Below are 21,831 nucleotides of genomic sequence, written 5' to 3' on the forward strand. Positions count from 1 at the left end.
GCGTGATTTGCTCCCCAGCCCAGTCTGGGCGGCCAGTGGCCTACTTTGCGGGTGGCGCCCGGTGCGCTTCGGTGACCCGAAGGGAAGCTGACGTTGCCTCTAGCCCTGGTTAAGCTGGTGACCATTGGGCTCTTTCCCTGCGAGCTTTCAGAGGTCCCCTACCCGCCCCCCCCACCGCTAACCAGGCCCCCTCCCTCTGGGTTTTCGATACGAGGTTGGCTGCGCCTTTGTTCCGAGAGGCGAAGCAGAGGGCCTCGGGCGGACGCTGCTCAGCCCCGAGGGGTTCAAAGTTGCCAGGCGATGCCCAGCCGGTTCCGGAGCTGGGCCGAGCGGCTGGTGGGGTTTTGTTTGGGGTTTCGGTCCCTCTCAGCAGAATCCTTTCGAACACGCCTTGGGGCTTGATGCACCGGGCTTGGAGTTAGTGACATCGAGTCGGCTGGCCGCATAAACATCAGGGTGGCTCAAGCACAGCCTCAGACACCGTAGAGCCAAGCCAGGCCGCGGGCCCCCCGCTCCGCGGCGAGAGCAGTCGCCCCGCAGCGCCGCGCGCCGCCGAGAGCGGCCGGCGCCGCCTCCGCTGCTGCAGAGCTAGGCTGTTTGCCCCGGGGTCGAGGGCGCTGCCGCCGTTCAGTCCCTGCACTTATTTAGGGCCAGAGTTAGGGTCAGGAAGAAGCTTTCGCACCCACGGGAAGCACCGGGGCACCGTGAACCCAGAGAGGTCAGGGTGGCGTGGGGATGCCTTGAAGAAATCCTTTCTGGGCTTTGGGGAGACCCGGCGCAGCCCAGGCCAAGCTCAGGGAGGCTGAGGCATTGGCCTCACGGGTGACTGCTCCTCTGTATTTTTTTGCTTGCAGATCAACAAAAAACCACAGTGATTGAAAACGGGGAAATCAGGTTCAATGGAAAAGGGAAAAAGATTCGGAAGCCTCGGACCATTTATTCCAGCCTGCAGCTCCAGGCTTTAAACCATCGCTTTCAGCAAACTCAGTACCTGGCCCTTCCCGAGAGAGCTGAACTGGCAGCTTCCTTAGGACTGACACAAACACAGGTAATTCCCGAGAAGCCCAGGTATCCCTGAAATGCTGACCCTGCCTGCAGATCGGGCAGGGAGCACATCAGGAGGAATTCTGGGCCTAGTCAACTAAGGATGGAAGGAGCTTAATGACAAATGCCTTTGCTTCATTACGCACTTTCCCCGGACAACACAGTTTGGAATAAATGACCTGGTATTCAATGCTGGATTGGATTTGCACATCCTCCCAACCCTCGGCGACCCCACCCCAGCCCAGTGTCCTTTGGTGACCAAACTCATAAATTGATCGAGTCCTATTCCAGAGCAGAACAGCATGGACGAGAACAAACATGTAGGAGAGAAAGATGTTCAGGGCAGGAGACAGATTAAGACCTATGTTTCTTAAGGATCCATTTGTGGATCCTGGGACATAATAAGGATTTCAATTCATTGACATAGAATTATGAGATGGAGGGGGGGGGGCAAACAGATGGATATAGGCTCCAAGAGGATTTAGTATAGGGACCAAGGTGCAAACTACCCATCACAGGATAGGTGAGGTGGGTTTTTCTGAAGATTGCCCTAAGCTCAAGGTTTAAATCATCCTGGGTGACTGGCTGGTGCAGGCTGAGGTACCTCCCTGGAGTACAGGACTTGGGAGCAATGGCAGAGTTGGAGATCAAAGAGGAATGCTCACCAAATTACAGCAGGTGAAGCCTCAGTTAAGTACAGTTGCCGAAGTTCTCCTGTCCTACTAATTTGAAAGACATATGGGGGCGTTTTAGACTTCACAGGAAGGGGCTTAAGTAGGTATATTAGGACCCTGGTCATAAAGCCCGACTGCAATCACCTGTGGTTTTTGTCCTTGTCAATTAACTTAGCTGCATGGGGTAGTAGGCCTCATGTGAGGTAGGTGATCTTCAGCATGGGGACTCCAGGGTTTATGAGACTCTTGCTGGTGAGTGATTGTGTGGTGCCTTAGAACAGATGCCCTGTAAGCTCTTCTTTTCGATTCAGCTTGCTTTCTCTTGCCATATAGCCCCTGAAAATATCTGGAGTTTGATATGAATGGATCCTTGTTACTCAGTAACTTGTATTTCTCTTGGAAAAGCAGATTCCTATGGCTAAGGAATTTTAAAGGGAAAAGAAGTGGCACCATAGAATTTCTTTCTTCAAATAAAGTAGATCTGGGACGTTAGCTGAGATACGCTTCCATCCCAGAGTCCTGATTCGCATTTAATTTTCAGGAGCCCTATGACTTTTAGCGACCGCACTAACAATCATGTCATGATTACTGACCACAATTTGACTAAGCACCTTACAAAGTAGGGAACTAGGGAGGCACCATCCCTATTCCTTACAGGATTATGAGGATACATTTACTTCAGGAAAAAGATGCTCCATGCACGTGCAATATCTGCAGAGGTATATTCAAGGCATTTGGGTACAAATGTACAGGCTTCCATCTGTTCACAGTCATTTGCTCACTGTACATGCATAGAGATGCCAGGTTTGGGGGGTAGTAAATACAAAAACAGACTGTCAGAAGAAGTGTGTTCAGTTGGCTTTCATCTGAAAAGTTCTCAGTTTAAAAATCCTCCTTTAGACTCTAAACCTGGCTATCTTATTCGCCTTCATTCTTCTTTAAGCTGCTGTTTTAAACCTAGGCTTGCATACAACTGAAGAAAGAGAGTGACTTTAGGTATCTAGACCAGATACCTGGTAAATTGGGGCGGGGTGGGAGAAAGGAGGCCAGGAAGAGGTGGAGGAAGGCGGGGACTTGGCGTTTGCGGTTTTGTTTGTTTTGTTTTTTGGATATTGCTCCCAAAGCCTCGAAGAGAGGCACTGGTCCGAGGTTTTCCCGCGCCTAATGCTCGCTGCTGCATTTCGTTCCAGGTGAAGATATGGTTTCAGAACAAACGCTCTAAGTTTAAGAAATTACTGAAGCAGGGCAGTAACCCGCATGAGAGTGACCCTCTCCCGGGCTCAGCGGCCCTGTCGCCGCGCTCACCGGCGCTGCCTCCAGTGTGGGACGTTTCTGCCTCAGCCAAGGGGGTCAGTATGCCCCCCAACAGCTACATGCCCGGCTATTCGCATTGGTACTCCTCTCCACACCAGGACACGATGCAGAGACCACAGATGATGTGAGTTGTCTGAGGGAAATTGATACCCTAGGGAAACGTCTGAACAAGGCAAGGAGGATCCAGGACCTGCTTGCATCTGCCAAACCCAGCCAAAGGGACAGGCTCGGGAGAACTCTTCTGTGTAGCAAGACAGTCTGGGTGCTTGCTCACACTCTTGCTCTCTCTCACTCTCTCTCTGTTTCTCTTCTCTTCTCTCCTCCTCTCCTTTTCTTTTTTTCCTTTCCTTTCCTCATCTGCTTTTTCCCTTGAGCAGCCTCAGTAACTGATCTTGCATTTTAGGGAGAGACAGAGACAGAGACAGAGACAGACTGGTTTCTGTGCCAGCGCTCCTGAAACCCCTCACTGCAAGACATTTTCCCTTACCCTTTGGGATCCAGGCTCTGAGCCTCCTCTTCTCTTTGGGAGTATCCATCAAAACGACTTTTTTTAAAACAGACATTTCCCCCACCAGAAGAATCTGTGCAAACATGGCAGCGTTTTTACTTGTTTAATGAGCTTAAGACATTACATGATGAAAAAGAAGCATTTCAGGCTCCTGCATTTTTATTTACCAATCCCAGACTGACAAAAAAAAAAAAAAAAAGAAAGAAAAGAAAGAAAAAGAAAAAGAAAGGAGAAAGCAAGAAAAAGAAAAAATCCTCACATAACAGCCCTCCTCTAAAGAAAAAGGAAAAATCGGCTGTAAGATTGGAACATTGCCACAAAGGGAACGCTGCATGTGTTATCAAAATGCAATGAGCAAGAATGATGATGCTTTTTTAAAAAAACAAAAACAAAAACAAAAAACAACAAAACAAAACCACTCTTTCTCCACCCCACCCCACCCCCAAACCCTGAACTGGAATCAGGAAAGACAGAGGAAACAACCAAAATCACCATTCTATTGCTTTGATACCTTTACTAGGTGAATTGGTGGCATTCACTAAGCTAATAGGGACGTTTATATTGAGAAACATTTCTGTATATATTGTTGAATTTTAGTTGTACATATACTTTGTATGGTTTTGTCTTCTTTCATATATGGAGTAAAAGCCACAAAACGCTGGGAGTGTCCTGTATATTTCTGTGTGTCTCTATCTCACCACCCCCTCCTCCTTCCCTCCCAGTATATTTTCTATCACTCTTAAAAGAATTCCTATTTCCTAATATGGGAAGCCCTATATATAAACATCAAGTGCCTGCAAAAGATGTCAGTTTGCAGCACTAGCCTTTGTCTTAAGTACTTTAATATTAAAGTACTCTCAGCTTCCTTTATGCATTATATTTTTATTATAATTTCTACACATTTATTTATTTTTTAAAAACAACATTAGAATGATCTATCCCCAGGTTAACCTCTAGACATCCAGTAGTTTCCAGTGCTGAAACTGAGTGTTCTCCTTTTCCTTTCCTCAGCCAAAATAATACAGCTGTATTTGTCTTTGTTTGGAAGCAGTTTTTTTTTTTTTTTAACAAGGAGAAAGAATACAAGGAAAAAAAACAAAGTAAATGCACAATTATAACTACTTAATGTTTTACACCCTTTGCAAGCTAGCTAGGTAGGAAAATGCATGATCCTGGATGAAATACATCCTTCCGATCTTGTGGAAAGCACAGAAATAATGAAAATGAAAAGCCCTTTCGTCATACAAGCAGGAAGCCCCATACTGCGAGAATTAATGGCTACAGACCTGGGCATCCTTCAAATTATGAACCTTGAAACCACTGAGCCATTTATCAGAAGTCAATAGAGATACTCAGAGTGCTCCATATAATGACAGCGACATACAGTCGTGCAAAAGGACAGTCACTATAATTAGACACAAAGCAAAGACTACTTACCAATATACCCGTTCCTTTTTTTGTTGAGCAACTTCCACGCTCAGTCTCAGAATGGTTTAAAACCGATCAGTCTTGTCATTTTCTAGCATTCGCATTGTTACATTAGGAAAAATGTTTTCTTTTCTTTTTTCCCCCTTCCTACTGTGAAACTTTGGGTTCGTAGCTCCCCAGGATCAATTCTGAACAAAGCCTCCAGCTGCAGTGCCATCCAATTTGAAGCAGACATTGGGGACAATTTAAGGTTTTTATCCACAAGAAGGTTTTTTTCCATTCTCTTAAATGCAGCCATAATTAGAGTAATTTTTCATGTAGCCCGCTGATTACAGCGTTTTTACCGTCAAAGATAATTACCTGTAATTTTCTTCCACTTTTAATACTAAAAAGCCATCTTTATTTAGATTCAGGAACAGGAAAGGCGAAACAAAAGAGGGAAATTATTCTGTTATTCATACACAAATTGCAGAGACGTAGGACCTAAAATTGAAAATTAACCAAAATTATAATGCTGAAAAGAATGGAAGAGGCTGCAGAAGTACAGCTGGTAGTAGGGCTTTGCTGAATTATTCAAATTACGTTAGAGAAAAAGCTACCATACATCGAAACCAACACTCATTTTTCTTAAAAAAAAAAAAAATCTACCAGACGTATGCCAAACCACTGTGAGTGCATGGAATTCTGAAACCCAGCAAATGCATTTTAACACATTGGAGGTGTTGTCATGATGCACCTTCAACGATCTCTCTCTCTCTCTCTCTGTCTCTGTCTCTGTCTCTGTCTCTCTCTCTCTCTCAAATTGAGTTTAATTAAACAAGGAATTCTGCGAAGGGGGCCTCCCAAGAACTGCCCTGGGAACTGGGCTTCCTCTGGGTCCTCTGAACCTAAAGGGTTAATATTTTCGCTCTTTAGAAAGTATTGACCCCATAGTAAACTGATGAGAGAGGGAGAGAGAGAGGGAGGGAGGGAGAGAGAGAGAGAGAGAGAGAGAGAGAGAGAGATTGAGAGAGGAGAGAGACTGGTAGGAGGGGCGTGGGTAAAAGGCATCGCCCAGTTGCGGTGCCTACAACGCCTCCCCACGTTCGAACTTCCCCGGAGTTGGCGTCCTAGAGCCTCGTTCTGACCACATTCTCCAGGTAAAAAAAAAAAAAAAGAACGAGAGAACAATAGCTGCGGGGGTGAGGGGAAGGGGGAAATTTCTCCTCGGCGCCAATAAGCATCTCATTATCTTTTGACACAATTTAGTCCAAAGGTTCCCGCCGCCGGAGCAAGGCCTTTCTGTACAGGGGTGAGGGAGCCAAAGACTTCTCAGGCTCCTGCACTTAACATCTCTAGCTGCTTCCAATGTCTACAGGGTCAGGAAACAGCGTCATCTATAGATAGAACAGCACCGCTTCTTGCGAGAGTCTTCTTTGGTGCGTTCCTAAATCGGACTGGTTCCTTGGCTCCCCAGCCCGGTTCTGTGTCTCAGCCAATCATGCCCCTCCAACCCCAAGGTCGCAGCGTTCGGCCCCGCGGGCAAGAGCCCTGCGAGCCGCATCCCGCCCCTCCCCCCCCCCCCCCCCCCCCCCCCCCCCCCCCCCCCCCCGCAATCAGCTTGAGGCGCAGGCCTTGCAAAGCAGCCCTGAAGGGCTTCAGAGGCCAGTTATTCCGGAAACTTTCTCCCAAGTGGAGGAAAATGTGGAAGGGACTATACAGTCGAGAGATTCAGACTACACCTGCCGTTGCAAATGTCCGCATACCTGTGATACTAAAGGAGCATTGTGGCGAGCTCCGTTTGCTCTCTCCATGCCCCCAAATTTAAAATCATCCGCACTGGTAAAGACTTTAAATTCGCCTAGGACTAGCTTTGAGTAACAATTTTCAAATAGATGTTAGCTTGGAATCTCCAGCCATCTCCCACCACACCTTACAGAAACCTGGTCTTTTTTGCAGTCTCCAGTCACAGGCTGCACCAAATACATCAACAGCACAGAAAGCAAAAAAAAAAAAAAAAAAAAAAGACATATCAAGTTCTTAAGGATCCCAATCTCGCCCGAATCCTTTTACTCACCAGAACGACAACCCTTTTGCTGTTAAAGGGGGATAAAAGGTCAGAATTGAAAAAATCTATAAAGCAAAGTTGCAGTCTATAATAAATCACAACAGCAACACATATAGCTTGGAAAGTGTGAGAAGAGAAACATGAACTGTGCCTTGAAGTATGGAAGAAATAAAAACTTACCACCAGTGAATATCTCTTAAGCAATGATCAGGGTCTAGAAATCTATACTGAACAGAAGCAGAGGAGAATATTTGTCTGAGTCTCAGGGCAGAAGCTCTTTCTCTATATTCTTGGTTGAGTGAGCACATCCAGGTGTGAAATTGTTTGCACACCCCAGCACCTCTTATATTGCCAGCAAAATTAGCTGTTATTACTGTCACTGTTTAGTGATGGTTAGCGTGATACAAAAAAAAAAAAAAAAACTGCTGTAATCAAGACCTGGCGCATCTTTGCAAATTACAGATAATTGTAAACGTCCAGATTATGATAATAGCATCCTAATCCAGCCTGCAATATAATTATTACAGAGTGTTACATCTGAAACTGTCCAGTAGGGCTAATTCAGCCATTATTTAGACCCTATTTTTGCACTGCAAATGGGTTGCTGAGTTGAAAATGTACGATTGTAATTTCACAGGGCACTCAATGAGTAATGGTATAGGAAGAGGAAAATACAAAAGTGAAATGTGAACAGTAGCGATCAAATCAAACCCTGAAGGACAAAAGACTGTTTGATTCATATGGAAAAAGAAGAGCGGGAATTAAGAAAATAGCAAATCAGTGGTCTGAAGCATTACGTGTACAAATCTTCAATATGTGTAGGGCTGATGTGTTTGTAAGGGCTGCTGCATGTGCTTCTGCCTGGAGTCTGAAATCTTTCTTTTTCTTTTTCTCTTTTCTTTTTTCTTTTCCTTTCTTATCTTTCCTAAGCCTCCTGTCTTTGTTTTCCCTCTTAGCTAAAGCATTTCCTTACTTAAAAAAGAAAAGTGCCCTTCCCCCAAGCAAAGAACATTTGTCAGTTTCACCATTGTTTCCACCCAGGCTGCCTCAGAGTATGCCTGTCACTTGTTTATGAACATTTGCTTAAATGAATTTGCAATCTCTCTTGTCATCAGAGCAAAATGCCCTGGGTGCTTGTAAGTGTTCCTAAGCTCCATCTCTATTCTCTTTCACAGTGAACAAGTCATTGAGAGTCCTAAAGGATATTAGCAGAAAACGTATTAATTACTGCTAATTAAATAAAGCCGACTGGGAAGCTGTCTTTTCCACTCTGCTAGGCTATTCGCTTTAATCCTATCATTAACTTTTATTAATTAACACCCCCCCCATATAAACTAGTCCAGCTGCTTCTCTATTGCTATAAGTCACTCATGTGTTTCTTTCTGGATTCCAGGAAGTCCAGTATTTTTGATAAAGGACTGTTCCTGCTCCAAACATGGTTGTAAAAGAGCAAGGTCAGTCTCTTTCAAATATGGAAGGACCCTAGAGAAAGAGAGTCAGAGTTAGAGCAAAAGAGTCTGGAGGGAGGCTAGGGTACTCTGCTGGTCCAGAGTGAAAATGAACCCTGGGTTCTACCTATTGCTTCAGGAGGGTGAGCCCTGCCCTGGCTAAAACTTCTGAAGTCTAATTCTAGTTCCTGGGGTGGGGCGGTGGGGGGGGGGAGGTTCTGGTCAGATACCTAAAACTCTTATATCCCCAGGACCTCAATTTTCCACCGCAACTACAGAGAACTTCCTGGGCATCTTTTCCAGGCTCTAGAATGGTATGTGATGATGTTCTCTCTTCCCATCACCTCACAGAGCTGGGAGCTGCCCAACCAGAGCCATCCTGCGAGGTGGTAAGCAGGCTTCCTAGCTCCTATGAATTTAAGGGCAATAATGAAATGTTCCCTGTTTAGTGATCCCTGTTTGTAGATGAAAGTTGAGTCCATATCCTACCTCTTCTTCTACCCCTATATCCCACCTAGCAAGTGGCAAGTGGCAGAAACAATCCTTGGTTGACAATAAGCTTCCAGTGGCAGATTTCTGTCTTCTCACCTTTGCAAGAAAAAAAGAATGTTGTTTTGTTTTGTTTTGTTTTTAGACGTAGCTTGGGAACTGTTTATTGCCCTTCACCCCCACCCACTTCTTAAAAAATATATATACTTGACGTTGTATGGTGGAGATAGAATCATTACTGAAATTTGGAGGGTATGTGTATGTGTGCGTTTATGTGTGTAGAATGAAGCCATTTTTTTTCCTTTCCTGTGGGAAAGGTCGTAATGTGTGGTATTTCACGGTTTTATATAAATCTTGGTTTAGGATGTGGAACAGACTCAATAATACATGCACTTTTGGCAGAGACTCCTACGGACCCCCATAAATCAGAAGTAAATACGCAGTCCCAGCGAACAAAAGAATAGAAACATTAATTGCTGCAAAACAAGACTCTCATCCCCTTTAAAGACAGATTCATGTGAATTCCCCTGGTTCCTATCTTCACTGTTAGAGCTCGACCTATAAAACAGGTTATTGCATTTCAGCTGGCAACCCCGGATGATTGAAAGGGGAGGCTCCCCCCCCCCCCGCCCCTCTGCAGTAGATACAATGTATACTTTCTGCACTGTACAGCAGGGAAACCTAAAGCTTGTCAGATGCAAAAGAAAACGCGGCGGAGGGGGGCGTGGGGGGCGGCAGTGCTGCGTAGAAAAATATTTAGCCAATCCCACATGTGCTACCGCTATTGGGGCTGTTTTCGAGGCCCAGAGTTCGCTGTAAGTCTGAAAAAACCAAGTACAGTAAGCAAGGACCGCAGCAACCTGGGGCCGAGAGCGGAGGGCGGCAGCGAGCCGCAGCGCCCCCTCCCCAACCTCACGCGAGGCGGAAGCCTCCCCCCCGCCGCTGTGGGAGGGGGTGCTTAAGGGGGGTTGGAGAGGGGTGACCGCAGGCGGATCCGCCGTCGTGGCGCGCTTCCCAGAGGTGCCGGAGGGCGTCTGTCCTCAGGGCGTGCCTCTGGAGAGGGCTGGAGAGCTCCGGGTTGGCGGGAGCCCAGTGGCCAGTGGGAGGCGCGCGATCCAAGGGCTTGCGGGGATGAGGCGGGGAGGGCGGCGGTTGGGGAGCCCTAAAGGTCCTCTCCTCGAAGAAAAGGGAGCGCTGATGGAGGGCGGGGGGTCAGGGGGCCACGTTCCAGGAGGCAGCCCGGGCGGGGGCGTTCAGGAGACCCGCTGGTGTCAGGCCCGAGTGAGCTGTTGGGCGCGTCGGGAGGAGGCGGGCACCGCCGGGCCTTGGCGCGCTGTGGGCGACTCCCGGGACGGCGCGGCCGGGACGCCGCGAGCCGTGGGGCGTCCGGTGGGATCAAAGGAGCCAGAGGAGGCCAGCCGGCGCGTCTGGGATTGTGGGATAAGGGGCGGGAGAGAAAGGATTGGCTTGGGCGGGGAGATCCCGGCCTGGCCGCCGTCCCCAGGAGGGGCTGTGTGCGTGTGTTGGGTGTGCGGGTCAACACGCTCCTGCCCGAGGCGAGACCTGGGTGGATCCGAGTGTGGGTTGACGGGCTCTCGGGTGGGTGCCCCAACGGGAGGGAGGAAGGGAGAAGGAGAGGGAGAGAGAGAGAGATGAAGGGCAGCGAGGTCTGCGGGTTCCTCTGTGTGTGTCTTAGGCTCTGTGGCTCAGCACTGGAGGCGCCTGGCACCCACAGGAATGCGGCTTCTCTCAGCTCCCCAGGCCGCCCCCTGTTCCACAAGGAGGTGGCCGCCAGGAAAAAGGGGGAAAAAAGGGCAGAAATCCGCCTAACCCAATGCGAGCTTCAAACAAAGACCAATTTATCTGATGTTTCACGGGAGGGCCCAGGAGGCGGGCAGGGCACCTAGGAATCGCACTGGCCCTGCCGGCCTGTCCCGGACCTCCTGCGCTTGGTGGGGAGGCCTGAAACTAGGGGTCGAGGCCTGGGAGTAAGGTAGGGATGGTGAAGAGGCCCACGGTAAAGAAAAATTAAATCTGGGGTGGGCTAGGCAAGGGGGACCGGTGGGGGCAAACAGAGCCCGGGCTGAGTGGTGTCAGGCTGACTGCAGATTTGCTGGGGTGGGGGTGGGGTGGGGGTGGGAGTACAAGTTTATATTAGATACAGGAATAAACAATGAACAGAAAGAGGGAAGGTGGGAGGAAGGGCAAGGGAGAGAAACATCACACAGATATTTTTAGACTTTGCTGAAGATCTGTTATTTTTGCATCCTTGGGCGCGGGACTGCAGGGAGTTAAATTCCCCTGAGAGAATCCCCATGGTGCCAGGGAAAACCCGCTGTAGAACGGTTTGCCAGAATATTTTTGTCCATGGCTCTCAGACCAAGTTAAAAAAAAAAAAAAACCGCGCGAGAGAAGAGACCATTGCGAGTGGAAGAAGTGAGGTTAGCACAAGCAAAGGAATCCTGAAACCAAGTCTGTCCGAGCGGCGTTATGCCTGCCGGCGGCGTCCCCGGGAGACCAGTGTCCTTAACGACGAGCAGCGTCAAAGCTGGGGGTGGAAGGGTGGTCCTGAAAGAAGAGCTTCTCTCTTCTTTCCCGGTAAAAATCCGAGCTCTCCCTTCCCTCGGCTTGACCGCGCGTCCGGTGACTGGGGACGGTAGAGAAGGGATCCCCTTTTCAAAGCCAGGACTGGAGGTGGGGAGATGACAGGGATGGCTGGAAAAAATATCTGCCCTCTCCGGGTGCGGCAAAGGAAAGAGCACGATCCAAGCACGTTCCTCCCACTCTCAGGCAGCCAGTGAATGGGAAATGTTAAAGGTGTGCGGTGGGTGCGCCCCGCTGGCCTCCCCACGCGCGCACCGGGGGGCGCAGGGGAATGCTGGCGCTGCCGGACGCCGGCGCAGGGTTCCCCAGATTAAGGCGCTGGCTTCGGTGTAAAGGAAACTTCCCCCAAATCTTCACCAGCGAAGAAAGAAAAGCAGGAAGTAGATCCCTCCACCTCTTCCCCCCACGGCCCTCTCATTCTCTCCCCGCGCAGAAAACAGAGTGTGGGTTCGTACGGCTTGCCCCAGAGCGCGTCCCCACCCGGAACTTCCTGCGAGAAAGGAGGGCTGGAGGAGGATGAGACAGGAAAGCTGCGGGCCGAGAAGCTGGCGCTTTGGGGGTGGGCGAGGAGGAGGGGTCCACAGCCCGGGCCGCGACCGTGTGCTGCCCCGGGGGCCTGGCAGGGTGCGCCCAAGGACTAGAGAAATCCACACCGCCCCCCAACACAGAACCCCAGGCCCAAGCCTGAAAGGAAAGGAATTGGGGAGATGGGGAGGAGGGGAAAGGGAGAGGGAGAGAGGAGAAAGAGCGAATACACTGGTAAATTCCCCTCCGGGCATGCAGCGTGCCTTTTCAGGTCTAGTTTCCCAACCCTGGAAGAACCTTCTCAGAAATCCTCAGATGACAGGATGTAATTTTTTATGTGCTAATCTCCAATCCCACCCCCCGTCTTTAAGAAGACTCTTTTGTCACATTTATTGCTGCTGACTTCCTAGCTGTAAAATATATCTTACGCATCTTGTAATTTCCAACATAGGATTTCCCTTGGTGTCCTAAGGTAAGAGTCAGGCGCTCTAAACGACAAAGAGATGCCCACAAGTCAGGCCACAGAGCACAACTCTGGTCCAGGCTGTAGCTCTGGTCACAGTGTTGATAGCTTACGTGCAGGGATGCAGGGAGAAAGGAGAGGACGGAGCCAAGGTTGCTGCAGTACTTCCTCTCTGCCTCCAAGAAAGGAGAGATCCCTACAAACAAATTCAATTCCCATCCTCTGAAACCACTTTGCCACTGTTTTAGGTAAAAGCAAGACAGAAAGACTTCTTTCCTGAAAAGACCAGAGTGGTAAAGAGGATGGAGAGAAAAAACATAGATATATATAGCAGTAGATACATATACATGTGTGTGTGTGTGTATCTCACAAGATGAAATCAAAACTGAGCCAAAATGCTTTCATTGCTTTCCTCCACCCCCACAATCCCCTCTCTTGGCAAAAAAAAAAAAAAAAAGAAAAAAAAAAAAGAAAAAAAGAATGCCCCCCACCCACCCACCCATCATGTCCTGTTTGCCCTACTGATTTAGGTTTATCATTGTCATTATCGCAAGTCCTGTGATCCTTTTCTCCCTCTGAAAGAGCTCAAATAAATTTGTAATCATATACCAAGGAGTCGGAAACACTACCATTTGCCATGCTGCAAATATTTCAGATTAAAAAAAATGTAATAGGAAGGAAAATTTCTTCATCTTTTTCTTCCTCCTCCTCCTTTTCTTCTTTTTCTTCTTCTTCTCCTCCTTCTCATCTCTGGAAGCGCCCATTTGAAGGGAGTGTAATTTGTCTAATTGCTCTGCCAATACACAGGCTGTTTGGGGGGTGGGGATTGTCCATGATAATTGCTTTGAGCTTAGAATTTGGAATGATTATTGATAGATTTCTGCTGCTTTTTTACTCACACATAGGGTGGGATGACTGGGTTTAGATTCCACCATTACTTTCTACCTGAAACAATCTGGGGTTAAACTTAAAATTATCTAAATGTTTTTGTGGTTAGGCCAAAAAAAAAAAAATAAAACCCCTAAATATATATTTTATGGCAATACTATAAACAGGCCACATATGTATATAGACACATAAAGTACAGCATCCAACATAAACACGTGTACAGTTTTGCATCCATGCAGCCCCCAATTTCTGTTTTCCTTTTTGCCTTATTGGATCTCTACAGAGCTTGTCTTCCTTTAATTGCCTGCATAAAACGTCAGTAGCCCATTGTAAGGAGGTCAAAAGGAGTGTTTTTTTTTTTTTAGAAACATTCGGCTTTCATGGTCGAAATAATTTTATTTATCCAGAATATACAGTTTAATTCCTCTATCTACACTTATTTACATGGTTAAAATAACATTGAAAAAAAGTCTTTTGAAAAGTTGAGGTCATAGATTTCAAGGCACCATTGATAGTGTCCACAGTTGCGCAAAAAAGTTTGTCTGTAAAAAAAGGGGGGACGGGGTCCTTTGAAATGCAATAACTTACATGCAAAAAAGCTTTACACATGAAATCTTTTTTGTTTCCGTTTTCCAAACTTCCCCAAATGAATTCCTTTCTTTATGATTTTCTAAAACAGCAAAACACAGCAGTCCCAAAAAAGACAGCAAGAGAAAGCCGCCTAATAGAGTGTCCCGGAGGCCAGCGCCAGCGGGTGCTGTAAGGAGCCGGGCGGCGGCAGGTGGGAATTGATTGAGCTGGCTGCGCTCGGGTACCAGGAAGCCGAGTTCTCCAGGTAGCTGGACGCGGGGGACTGGTTGGAGGTCGGAGGGTGGGCATGAGGGTGGTGGCTGAGCGAGCGGGACGAGCCCTGGGGCTCCCACACCGCCGGAGATTGCGGCGAGTTACACGCCATAGGGTCGCTGGAGCTGGGGCTGTGCTCCGGGGGCATCTCCCCGTTTTTCATGATCTTCTTGATCTTGGATCTTTTGTTCTGAAACCAGATTTTCACCTGGGTGGGGGAACAAAGGCACACGTTACCGGGTCACTCAGAGGCCGCCCGCGCCTTCCCCAGAGCGGCGACTGGAGGCATCTCGGGTCCCCAGGTGGCCCGGACCTGGCGTCTCCCCGCAGCTCGCGGCCTAGGGTCAGCGGCCGGGCCTGAGGCCAAACCGGTATCAGGGGCCCCAGTGGACACCCTGCCCGGAGAGGCGCTCACCGGCCGCCGCGAGGGCAGGACTCAGGAGGCTTCAGTTTTTGTTCGGGCTGGGGGAGGAGGGCGCGAGTGTCCCGGGCGGCGTGCACCCACGTCTAGGCCTGAGCAGGGCGCACGGAAAGCGGCGCAGCGAAAGTCTCCAAAACAATGGCCCGAGAGCCGCGCGCGAGGGCTTGGGGCTGGCGGTGCGCGCGCCGGTGTAGAGGGAAGGAGCCGTGTCCCAGCCTCCCGCCCAACACCCTGCACTCCCCCTGAGCTTCCAAAGGTCAGAATGCGCCTGCAGCTCTGGGCGGCGATTCGAGCATTCTTTATTTTTTTACAGGCCCCGGCAGGGCCGGGGAGGGACAAACCCAGGGATGATTTCCCCGCACAACAGCGCCCCCGCTCCCCCCACCCCACCGCCCACTTTGCGACCCTCAGACTGCTACGGCCTAAAGCTCCGCAGCAGTGGGGCGTGACCTTCAGCTTTCCAGCCGGAGGCGACCTCCGCGGCCCGAGATCACCGGAGGCCGCCGGGCCCTGCTCTCCCAGAGGCTCTGCATTGCGCAGAGAACCAATTTCTCCAGGCTTCCAGAGTGTCCTGGAAATGACCCCCCCCCCCCCAAACACATACACACTTGTTTCCAATCTAGGAAGTTGGCCCCTTGCCCCGGAGGCCCGAAGCGGGGTGAACGGCGTCTCCACCCCATCCCCACTGTCGCACGGCGGCGACACCCAGCCTGACTCATGGAGGTAAGGGCGCGGGGTCCGTGTCTTTCTGTCTGTGAGTTTCTCGCGGGCGCTATCCAATCGGTTCCAGCCGGTCGGGACCGAACCGCGCTGCCCGGCCAGCCTTGCAGCCCAGGCGGGGCTCCGGCCCGACCGCTGCCGGATTTACCTGTGTTTGCGTCAGTCCCAGCGAGGCGGCCAGCTCGGCGCGTTCAGGCAGGGCGAGGTACTGAGTCTTCTGAAACCTTCTCTGCAACGCGGCCAGCTGAAAGCTGGAATAAATAGTCCTGGGTTTACGAACTTTCTTTGGTTTGCCATTCACCATCCTCACCTCGGGCTCGGCCACTTCTTTCTCTAAATAATCAGAATAGACTCGGTTAGAGTTTGTCCGCAATGTTTCTTTTGCAGAACCCTCGGGTACGTCCTTGAGTTTTGTTTTCTTTTTGACCCACGCAGTCTTTCCCCATATCACCTCCTTTGCTTAACAAGACCCAGAGAAATATGCCTCTCCCTCAAGTCATGGAAAGGCCAGGTAGTTTGGTTAATTCCCTACTCAGCTCATTCAGGTTCTTGTGGGCTTGTGCAAAGCTCTTTGTATAGCGCAGCTCCCTTCTTGGCGTCTGGGATTTAGCCCTTGCCCCAGTTATTGCTTCACCCTGACATGTTTTTACGCCCACCCTGTGCTCACCCCCGTTTCTGGGGCGAGCTTGGCCAGCGCCTCCTGGGGCTTCGAGGGGGAGGCCCTGGGCTGAGACATCTCCCCCCCCACCCCCCCACCCCCGCCCGCCCCCACCGTCGGCGTCTGTTAGGGCGCCCGCAGAGACCAGACGCATGGGCAGGGAAGACGCTAACCGAGGTCTCCAAAGTTCAAAGACCCACAAGCAAAACTATGCTCCTTCAATTCAGCAGCAAGAGGTCCAGGCCGCTGCAGACAGAGGGCCGATTATGCAGCCCCCATAATCTCCCTGCAGATCTGCGAGGGCACAGATGTGTCTGGTTTCTTTTACAAATAGACTTAATAAGTTCTTGGCCAAAAGAAAAAAAAAATCTTTCACTTATGCGCGAAATACAGAGACATTGAAAGGAACGAAGACACCCCACCCCCTGGGTTCTCTTTTAAAATTTAGCCAGAGTCACACGTTGGAAAGGATGCGAGGGTAAGTTGTTTTCGCAGGAAAGGGGCGGCAGGTTAGGACGAATTTCTCAAAGTCGTGAATACAGAGGGGGGAGAAAAGGCTTTCTGGATGAGTGTTTTACAAACATACCCCGGGGCCCCAAAACCCCTTTCTGAAAAGTACCACCTTATCAAAAGTACACATCTCAGGAAGGGGTGGAGAACCTCTCCACGGTGTGCGTGCGTGCGTGTGGCAAGCTCCTGGGAGAGGAAGGGTGGAGAATGAGGGCTGTGGTCTCGATTCTGCCAAAGAAGGGGATGCTAATATTAGCAGGATTATTAATGTGCTAGTGGGAAGAGATCAAACCTGACCAGCAAAACCTCTCCAAGGAGACCTCATGCCTCTCTCTTACCGCCCAGGCTCACTAACCCTCTTAAACTCTCCAACTAAGTTTCAAGGAGGGAGGAAAGAGAGGAGGTGGGGGGAGAGGAAGACAAATTTTAGGCACCTCTCGGCAACCCTCCTCCACCCTTAAATGGCTTTTTGTTTTTGGAAGTGCCCTGGATAAACCGCAAGGCTGTTCTTCCTCTGGCGGGCTACAGCTCCCCAGCACGCCCCCCCCCAACCCCGCGGGCCTGGGGACACCGACACCAGGCTGGCTCGTGGCTGCTCTCAGACTAATGCCGACAGAGTCTTTGAGGCAGCCTTCCACTCCCACTCGCACCAGCAGAGCAGCTCACCGAAGACTCCAACAACCAACCTCCCCTTTATTACGCAAATGCCACTCAGGCTGCTTGATTCTTTCTTCCCTCCACCCCTACCCCGTTTCCAGCCCGGTTGGCTTTCAGACCAGGCAAGTTGGGAATCCAGAGACTTGAGGGCCCCCACCCCCCCCCCCCGGTGCCGGAGGCGAGGATTTTTCTAAGAATCCCTAAAACGCTGGCCCTAGAGAACCTCTCTGTTGCAGGGTCCAGCCCCCGTCTCTTCCGCCGGGTGCGCCCCCCACTGCGGTGGTGGGCGCGGGCCCCCGATCTCCCGCCGCGCCTCGCCCCTCCAGATCCCCGGCTCCCCGGTACCTGCCCCCACCCCGCGCCCCCCTACCTGGCTGGCTGGCGGCGCTCGGGACGCGGTTGTAGGCGCCGCCGTACTGGTGGTAGGGGCTGGCGTAGCTGTAGTCGGCGTAAGCCTTGGCGGGGTAGCTGCCGGCGGAGCCGCTCACGCCGTGGTACTGGTACTGGTAGGGGTTGAGCGCTTTGCCGTAGGAAGCCGAGGTAGGAGAGCAGTAGCCGTGTGGGGCTCCCCCCGTGGGGCTGTAGTAGTCGGGATCGGTGGCCGAGGACTCGGGCAAAGTTGGGGATTCCTGAGACGGATGGTGCATGGCTGCGGACGTCTGAAACGGAGCTTGGAAGTCGCCGGATCGGATGCTGGGGACCCTTCTGTCAAACACTCCTGTCATCGCTCACAGGCGGCGGCTGTCCCGGCTGCGGTGGCGGCGGCGGCTGCCCGAGTTGGCTGTGGGGCTGCTCTGGTCTAAGCAGACATGGCTGTGGGAGCGAGGGAGGAGGAGGAAGAGGAGGAGGAGGAGAGAAGGAGGCGGCGGCGGCGGCGGCGAGGAGGAGGCTGGGAGTCGTGGAGGCTCCGTCTGCGGCGGGCTGACTGATGGCAGAGGCGCAGCACAGCCTTGGTTAAATCCTTAATTGCGCGCTTACGCACAGCGGGGTGGATCGGGTTCCATTGGCCAGGGCCTCGGGAGCAGCAGCAACACCCTAACTCGTCCAACTAGTTTTAGCACAACAAAGCATTGCTTAAAAGAGAGAGAGAGAGAGAGAAGGGGGGGGGGGGGAGTGTGTGTGTGTGTGTGTGCGCGCGCGCGCGCGCGCACGCGTGTGTGTTGTTGTTGCTTGTTGGGGGAGGGGGTCTCAGTCTGTTTTCAGTGAATACCAAAGACAACGCAGAAGCCCCAACACCCAGCTCAGTCAAGTCTGGAGACAAAGTGCTCCAATCATCGGCCTCAGAAAGTGCACATATTTGGGGGGTGAGGCGGGCGAAGGTCTTTCCTGGTTCCCCACCTTCCTACTCCTTTGGTTTGCAGGGGTGGAGGGAGGGGGAGAACTGAACATTGATATTGAAATGAGGAACCAAAGCAGGGAATAGAGGTGAGGGTGGGGGAGCCGGGATGTAGGACCCAAGGCAAAAAGGGACTGAGAACAATATTCCTAGTGGGGTGCTGAGAGCCAAGTTATAACTTACCGATGTTGAAAATTTGTGATTTGGGGAATGACACAAATTTGCAGCAAGCACTTCTTTAGCCCGAGAGAGGAGTACTTCTCAGACAAGGGCCGGCTAAGGATGCTCCAGAATGCACGCTGCCCATTCAGCTGTTAATGGCAGAAAGTTCCTGCAACCCTAAATCGCTACAATCACTTAAAAATATCATTGTCATAAGCACAAATAACTTAACGATGCCCAAATTGCTGTTCCCCAAGAGGAGCAGGCAACCCCACATTTTGTTCACTATTCTTGTCTGTGGATACCGTTGGAATGGAAAGGTCCATAACTGTGTTCAGTGGCCAAATACTCCTGCAGCAGTGAATGGTTCATTTACAATCTGTTGTTCCTCCAGGTTGGACTGGGGAAACCCTAAGAAGACTAGGAAGGAAACAGGGGCAGAAGCTCTTTGGGGGAAGGTGCAGGAAGCCCATGAATCAGCCCACGGATCACTCCTCCTAACTCCATAGACATGGCACCCAAGGGCCAGACTTTCCACTTCTCAAGTCCCAGTTTCTGTATCCTCCTTCCCTTTATTTCCTGCAGCGAACACACCTTAGCTCATATGAAAAGGGAATAAAGGCTCAGTGATCAAACACTTAGTACTCGAGGTCCAGAGTTTGCTTTTCATGTCACTCTTGCTGTAGTGGTGATCCAGCTGAGAATTTAGAAATTTAACGTAAGTCAAGCTACCACCCCCTTTCCACTCCCATCGAATAGGCAACTTCAGGAGCTGGATCCTGATTTGGGCCCTGCCAGCAGCTACCTCCAGGGAATATGAGATCCTGAACCTGGTATTTCCACCCAGCAACTAGGGTGGGCTGGTCTGGCCTCTCATTCCTTCACTCACCCACCCTGGATCAAAGAAAGTGTCTACATAGTTATGTCTACTGCTAGGTTAGCCTTACTGGGGCCATGGAGCTACTCTGACTCAAAACAGGACAGCAGGGAGAGCGAGGGATCTGGAACTCAGAGCAGGATGCCAGCCTGTCTGTGGAACTGCAAATCAGAGTAGCCACACCTACACCAACTCCCTGCCCCTGCAGTCTGGGTGCGGTAAAACCTTCGCTATTGCCGCATTGCCCTTTAGAGACCATCTCAGGGCAAGAATACACAGGAAAGGAGAGGTGTGTGTCACGAGGTCCCCTCACATCCCCACCTCCCTCCACCGCCATCCCCACCCCCAGCCCCAGCCTCTTGCTTTAGGCCTGCACAGCCCTGAACTTCTGTGAGATAGTTGCCCAGGTAAACGGAGCCTTGGCTGTCTGCTCACTCTCTCCGCAAGGTGTTGATTATGGCACCACTGTTCACCCCCTAGATTTAAATTGTGAAGAACTACAGGGTGTTGGGAAAGCAGTGCCAGCCCCATTGAGCTTCCAGTCCTGGTCTCTGCCCTTGGAGAAGTTCCTGGCGCCCATCGAGTCACCTTACACATATCCTGCCATTTAAATAGGTGGAATCGCTTCCCTAGAGCAATGCCAGGGACGATTCAAAACACTTCCAGCAAAGGCAAGTAAGTGGTGCAGGGAGCTGAGCTGCCTTAGCTGGTCCCCATAGTCCCTCACTTTTTGTTTGTTATAGATTTAAAAGTTACTACGTGAAGCGAAATAAGGTCAATAGGGCTACGCTCAAAATGGTTTATGTCCTTAGACCTTGCTAAGCAGGCAGATTTCAAACTAGTATGGGATTGGAAACTGCAAAATTTGGACCCAAGTTAGAAGTTAGGGATCTTAGTCTGGAACACAGCTTTACAATGTTTAGTTTAGACCTTGCTCAATTTCACACCCCCCCCCCCCGCCGTCAAAAAAGACTTTTTCATATTTTATCCAAGATGAGAAGGAATGGGGTGGTAGGGAGGGATTTAACACCTTTGTTTCAATTTCTAAAGTGTTGGTCCTTATGCCAGACTAGAGCCACTTGTGTCAAGAAAGGTGGCTGCTGTATGAGACCTCCAAATCTGGGTGTGCCTCTGAAGGTCCAGAGCCTCAACTTTCTTGATTTTGTTCTGTTTCTTTTCTAGCTGGACCTCACCTCCCCCTCACCTCCTCATCTGCCTTCAGCATCTACCCTTTTCTTATAGGAAGCAAGAGGGAGTGGGAGCTCCAGGTTGAAAGAGGTCTGGTCACAATATAGTCCCATTTCATTTAACGGCATGGTCATTGTGGCTCTGTGCACCGACGGCATCCGGCCCGGCCCCCGTTCGGGAGCTGGGTGCGCAGGCTCTGGAAATCAGGGCTCTCGGGGTAGCGACTTCTGCCGCCGCTGTGGCTGGTTCCGACGCCAAGGCCTGGAACTTCGTTTTAAGGCCAGCGGGCCCGGTGCTGCTTGTTGCCTCTTTCAAAACCAACCGACAGGCCTCGTCGTAGAGAAACAGCCCCACGGCATCAAAATTATCCAGAAGTGCTCTCCCCACGGCGACACGTAGGAAGAATGTGAGTAATTTCATCTCCTGGTAGCCGAAATTTGCACGGGGCTCGAGGGGCGGGAGTGGGGGGCGGGCTGGCCCCTAAGAGAAGTGCAAGTCTTTACCATGAGCGCCACCCAGTGTCCGCAAGGAAAGGCGCGCAAATGGCAAATGTTTCCCAAGCTCAGTCACTGGCTGGACAACAGCGGCTGGTCTTTGGGGGGTTCGAGGACACCACGTGGCTTTCCTTCCTCCTGCTTCCAGAAGATCTTTCTTTCCACCCCACGCCCTTTTGTTCCTTTCTTTGACTCCTTATATTCACACTCTCCCTCCCCTCCTTCCACTGGATCACCATTTTCTGGGATTCAATAAGAAATCTGGAGATTTGGGGGGTAATAACAGGCTCCGTTCAATCTACTGAACTAGGGTGACTGGGAGTAGTTGAAGAGGATCTTTTTTTAATTGAAAGTTCTGAAGGAGCAGAACTATAGGGATAGTTATAGGGATGCCTGGGTGGCTCAGTGGCTGAGTATCTGCCTTTGGCTCAGGGTGCGATCCCTGCCTGGTCTAGGGATCGAGTCCCACATCGGGTTCCCTGCGGGAGCTTGCTTCTCCCTCTATGTCTCTGTCTCTCTCTCTATGTGTCTCT

At 50.7% G+C, this 21,831-nt stretch overlaps 2 protein-coding genes across 9 annotated transcripts in view; one reads left to right on the top strand and one right to left on the bottom strand.

The window, feature by feature from the left end:
* Positions 1-19,380, top strand: part of DLX6 (distal-less homeobox 6) — a 20,676-nt gene extending 1,296 nt beyond the window's left edge. Inside the window, exons 2-7 of one of the 8 annotated variants that reach the window (XR_005369409.1) lie at positions 855-1,048; positions 2,909-3,156; positions 8,715-8,852; positions 14,112-14,267; positions 15,320-15,419; positions 19,134-19,258. Coding sequence is in view for 3 of the 8 variants with exons in the window: in XM_038556878.1 (XP_038412806.1) it covers positions 855-1,048; positions 2,909-3,156; positions 8,715-8,852; positions 19,134-19,248 (695 nt within the window). In the remaining 5 variants the exon portion in view is untranslated. Of the gene's footprint in view, positions 1-854; positions 1,049-2,908; positions 4,205-8,408; positions 8,470-8,714; positions 8,853-14,111; positions 14,268-15,319; positions 15,420-19,133 lie in introns of those variants that run through there. The other 7 variants (XR_005369410.1, XR_005369411.1, XR_005369413.1 and 4 more) reach the window with 7 other exon arrangements.
* On the bottom strand, positions 13,809-18,202 carry DLX5 (distal-less homeobox 5). The gene is made up of 3 exons (XM_038556881.1): positions 17,612-18,202; positions 15,565-15,749; positions 13,809-14,483 (listed from the first exon to the last, which is right to left on the bottom strand). Exons 1-3 carry the CDS (start codon positions 17,964-17,966, stop codon positions 14,154-14,156), a joined length of 870 nt encoding a protein of 289 aa, XP_038412809.1. The 5' UTR covers positions 17,967-18,202; the 3' UTR covers positions 13,809-14,153.
* Positions 19,381-21,831: the final 2,451 nt, after the last annotated feature.

This window comes from Canis lupus, chromosome 14 (assembly GCF_011100685.1).
Source record: "Canis lupus familiaris isolate Mischka breed German Shepherd chromosome 14, alternate assembly UU_Cfam_GSD_1.0, whole genome shotgun sequence".
NCBI lineage: Eukaryota > Metazoa > Chordata > Mammalia > Carnivora > Canidae > Canis > Canis lupus.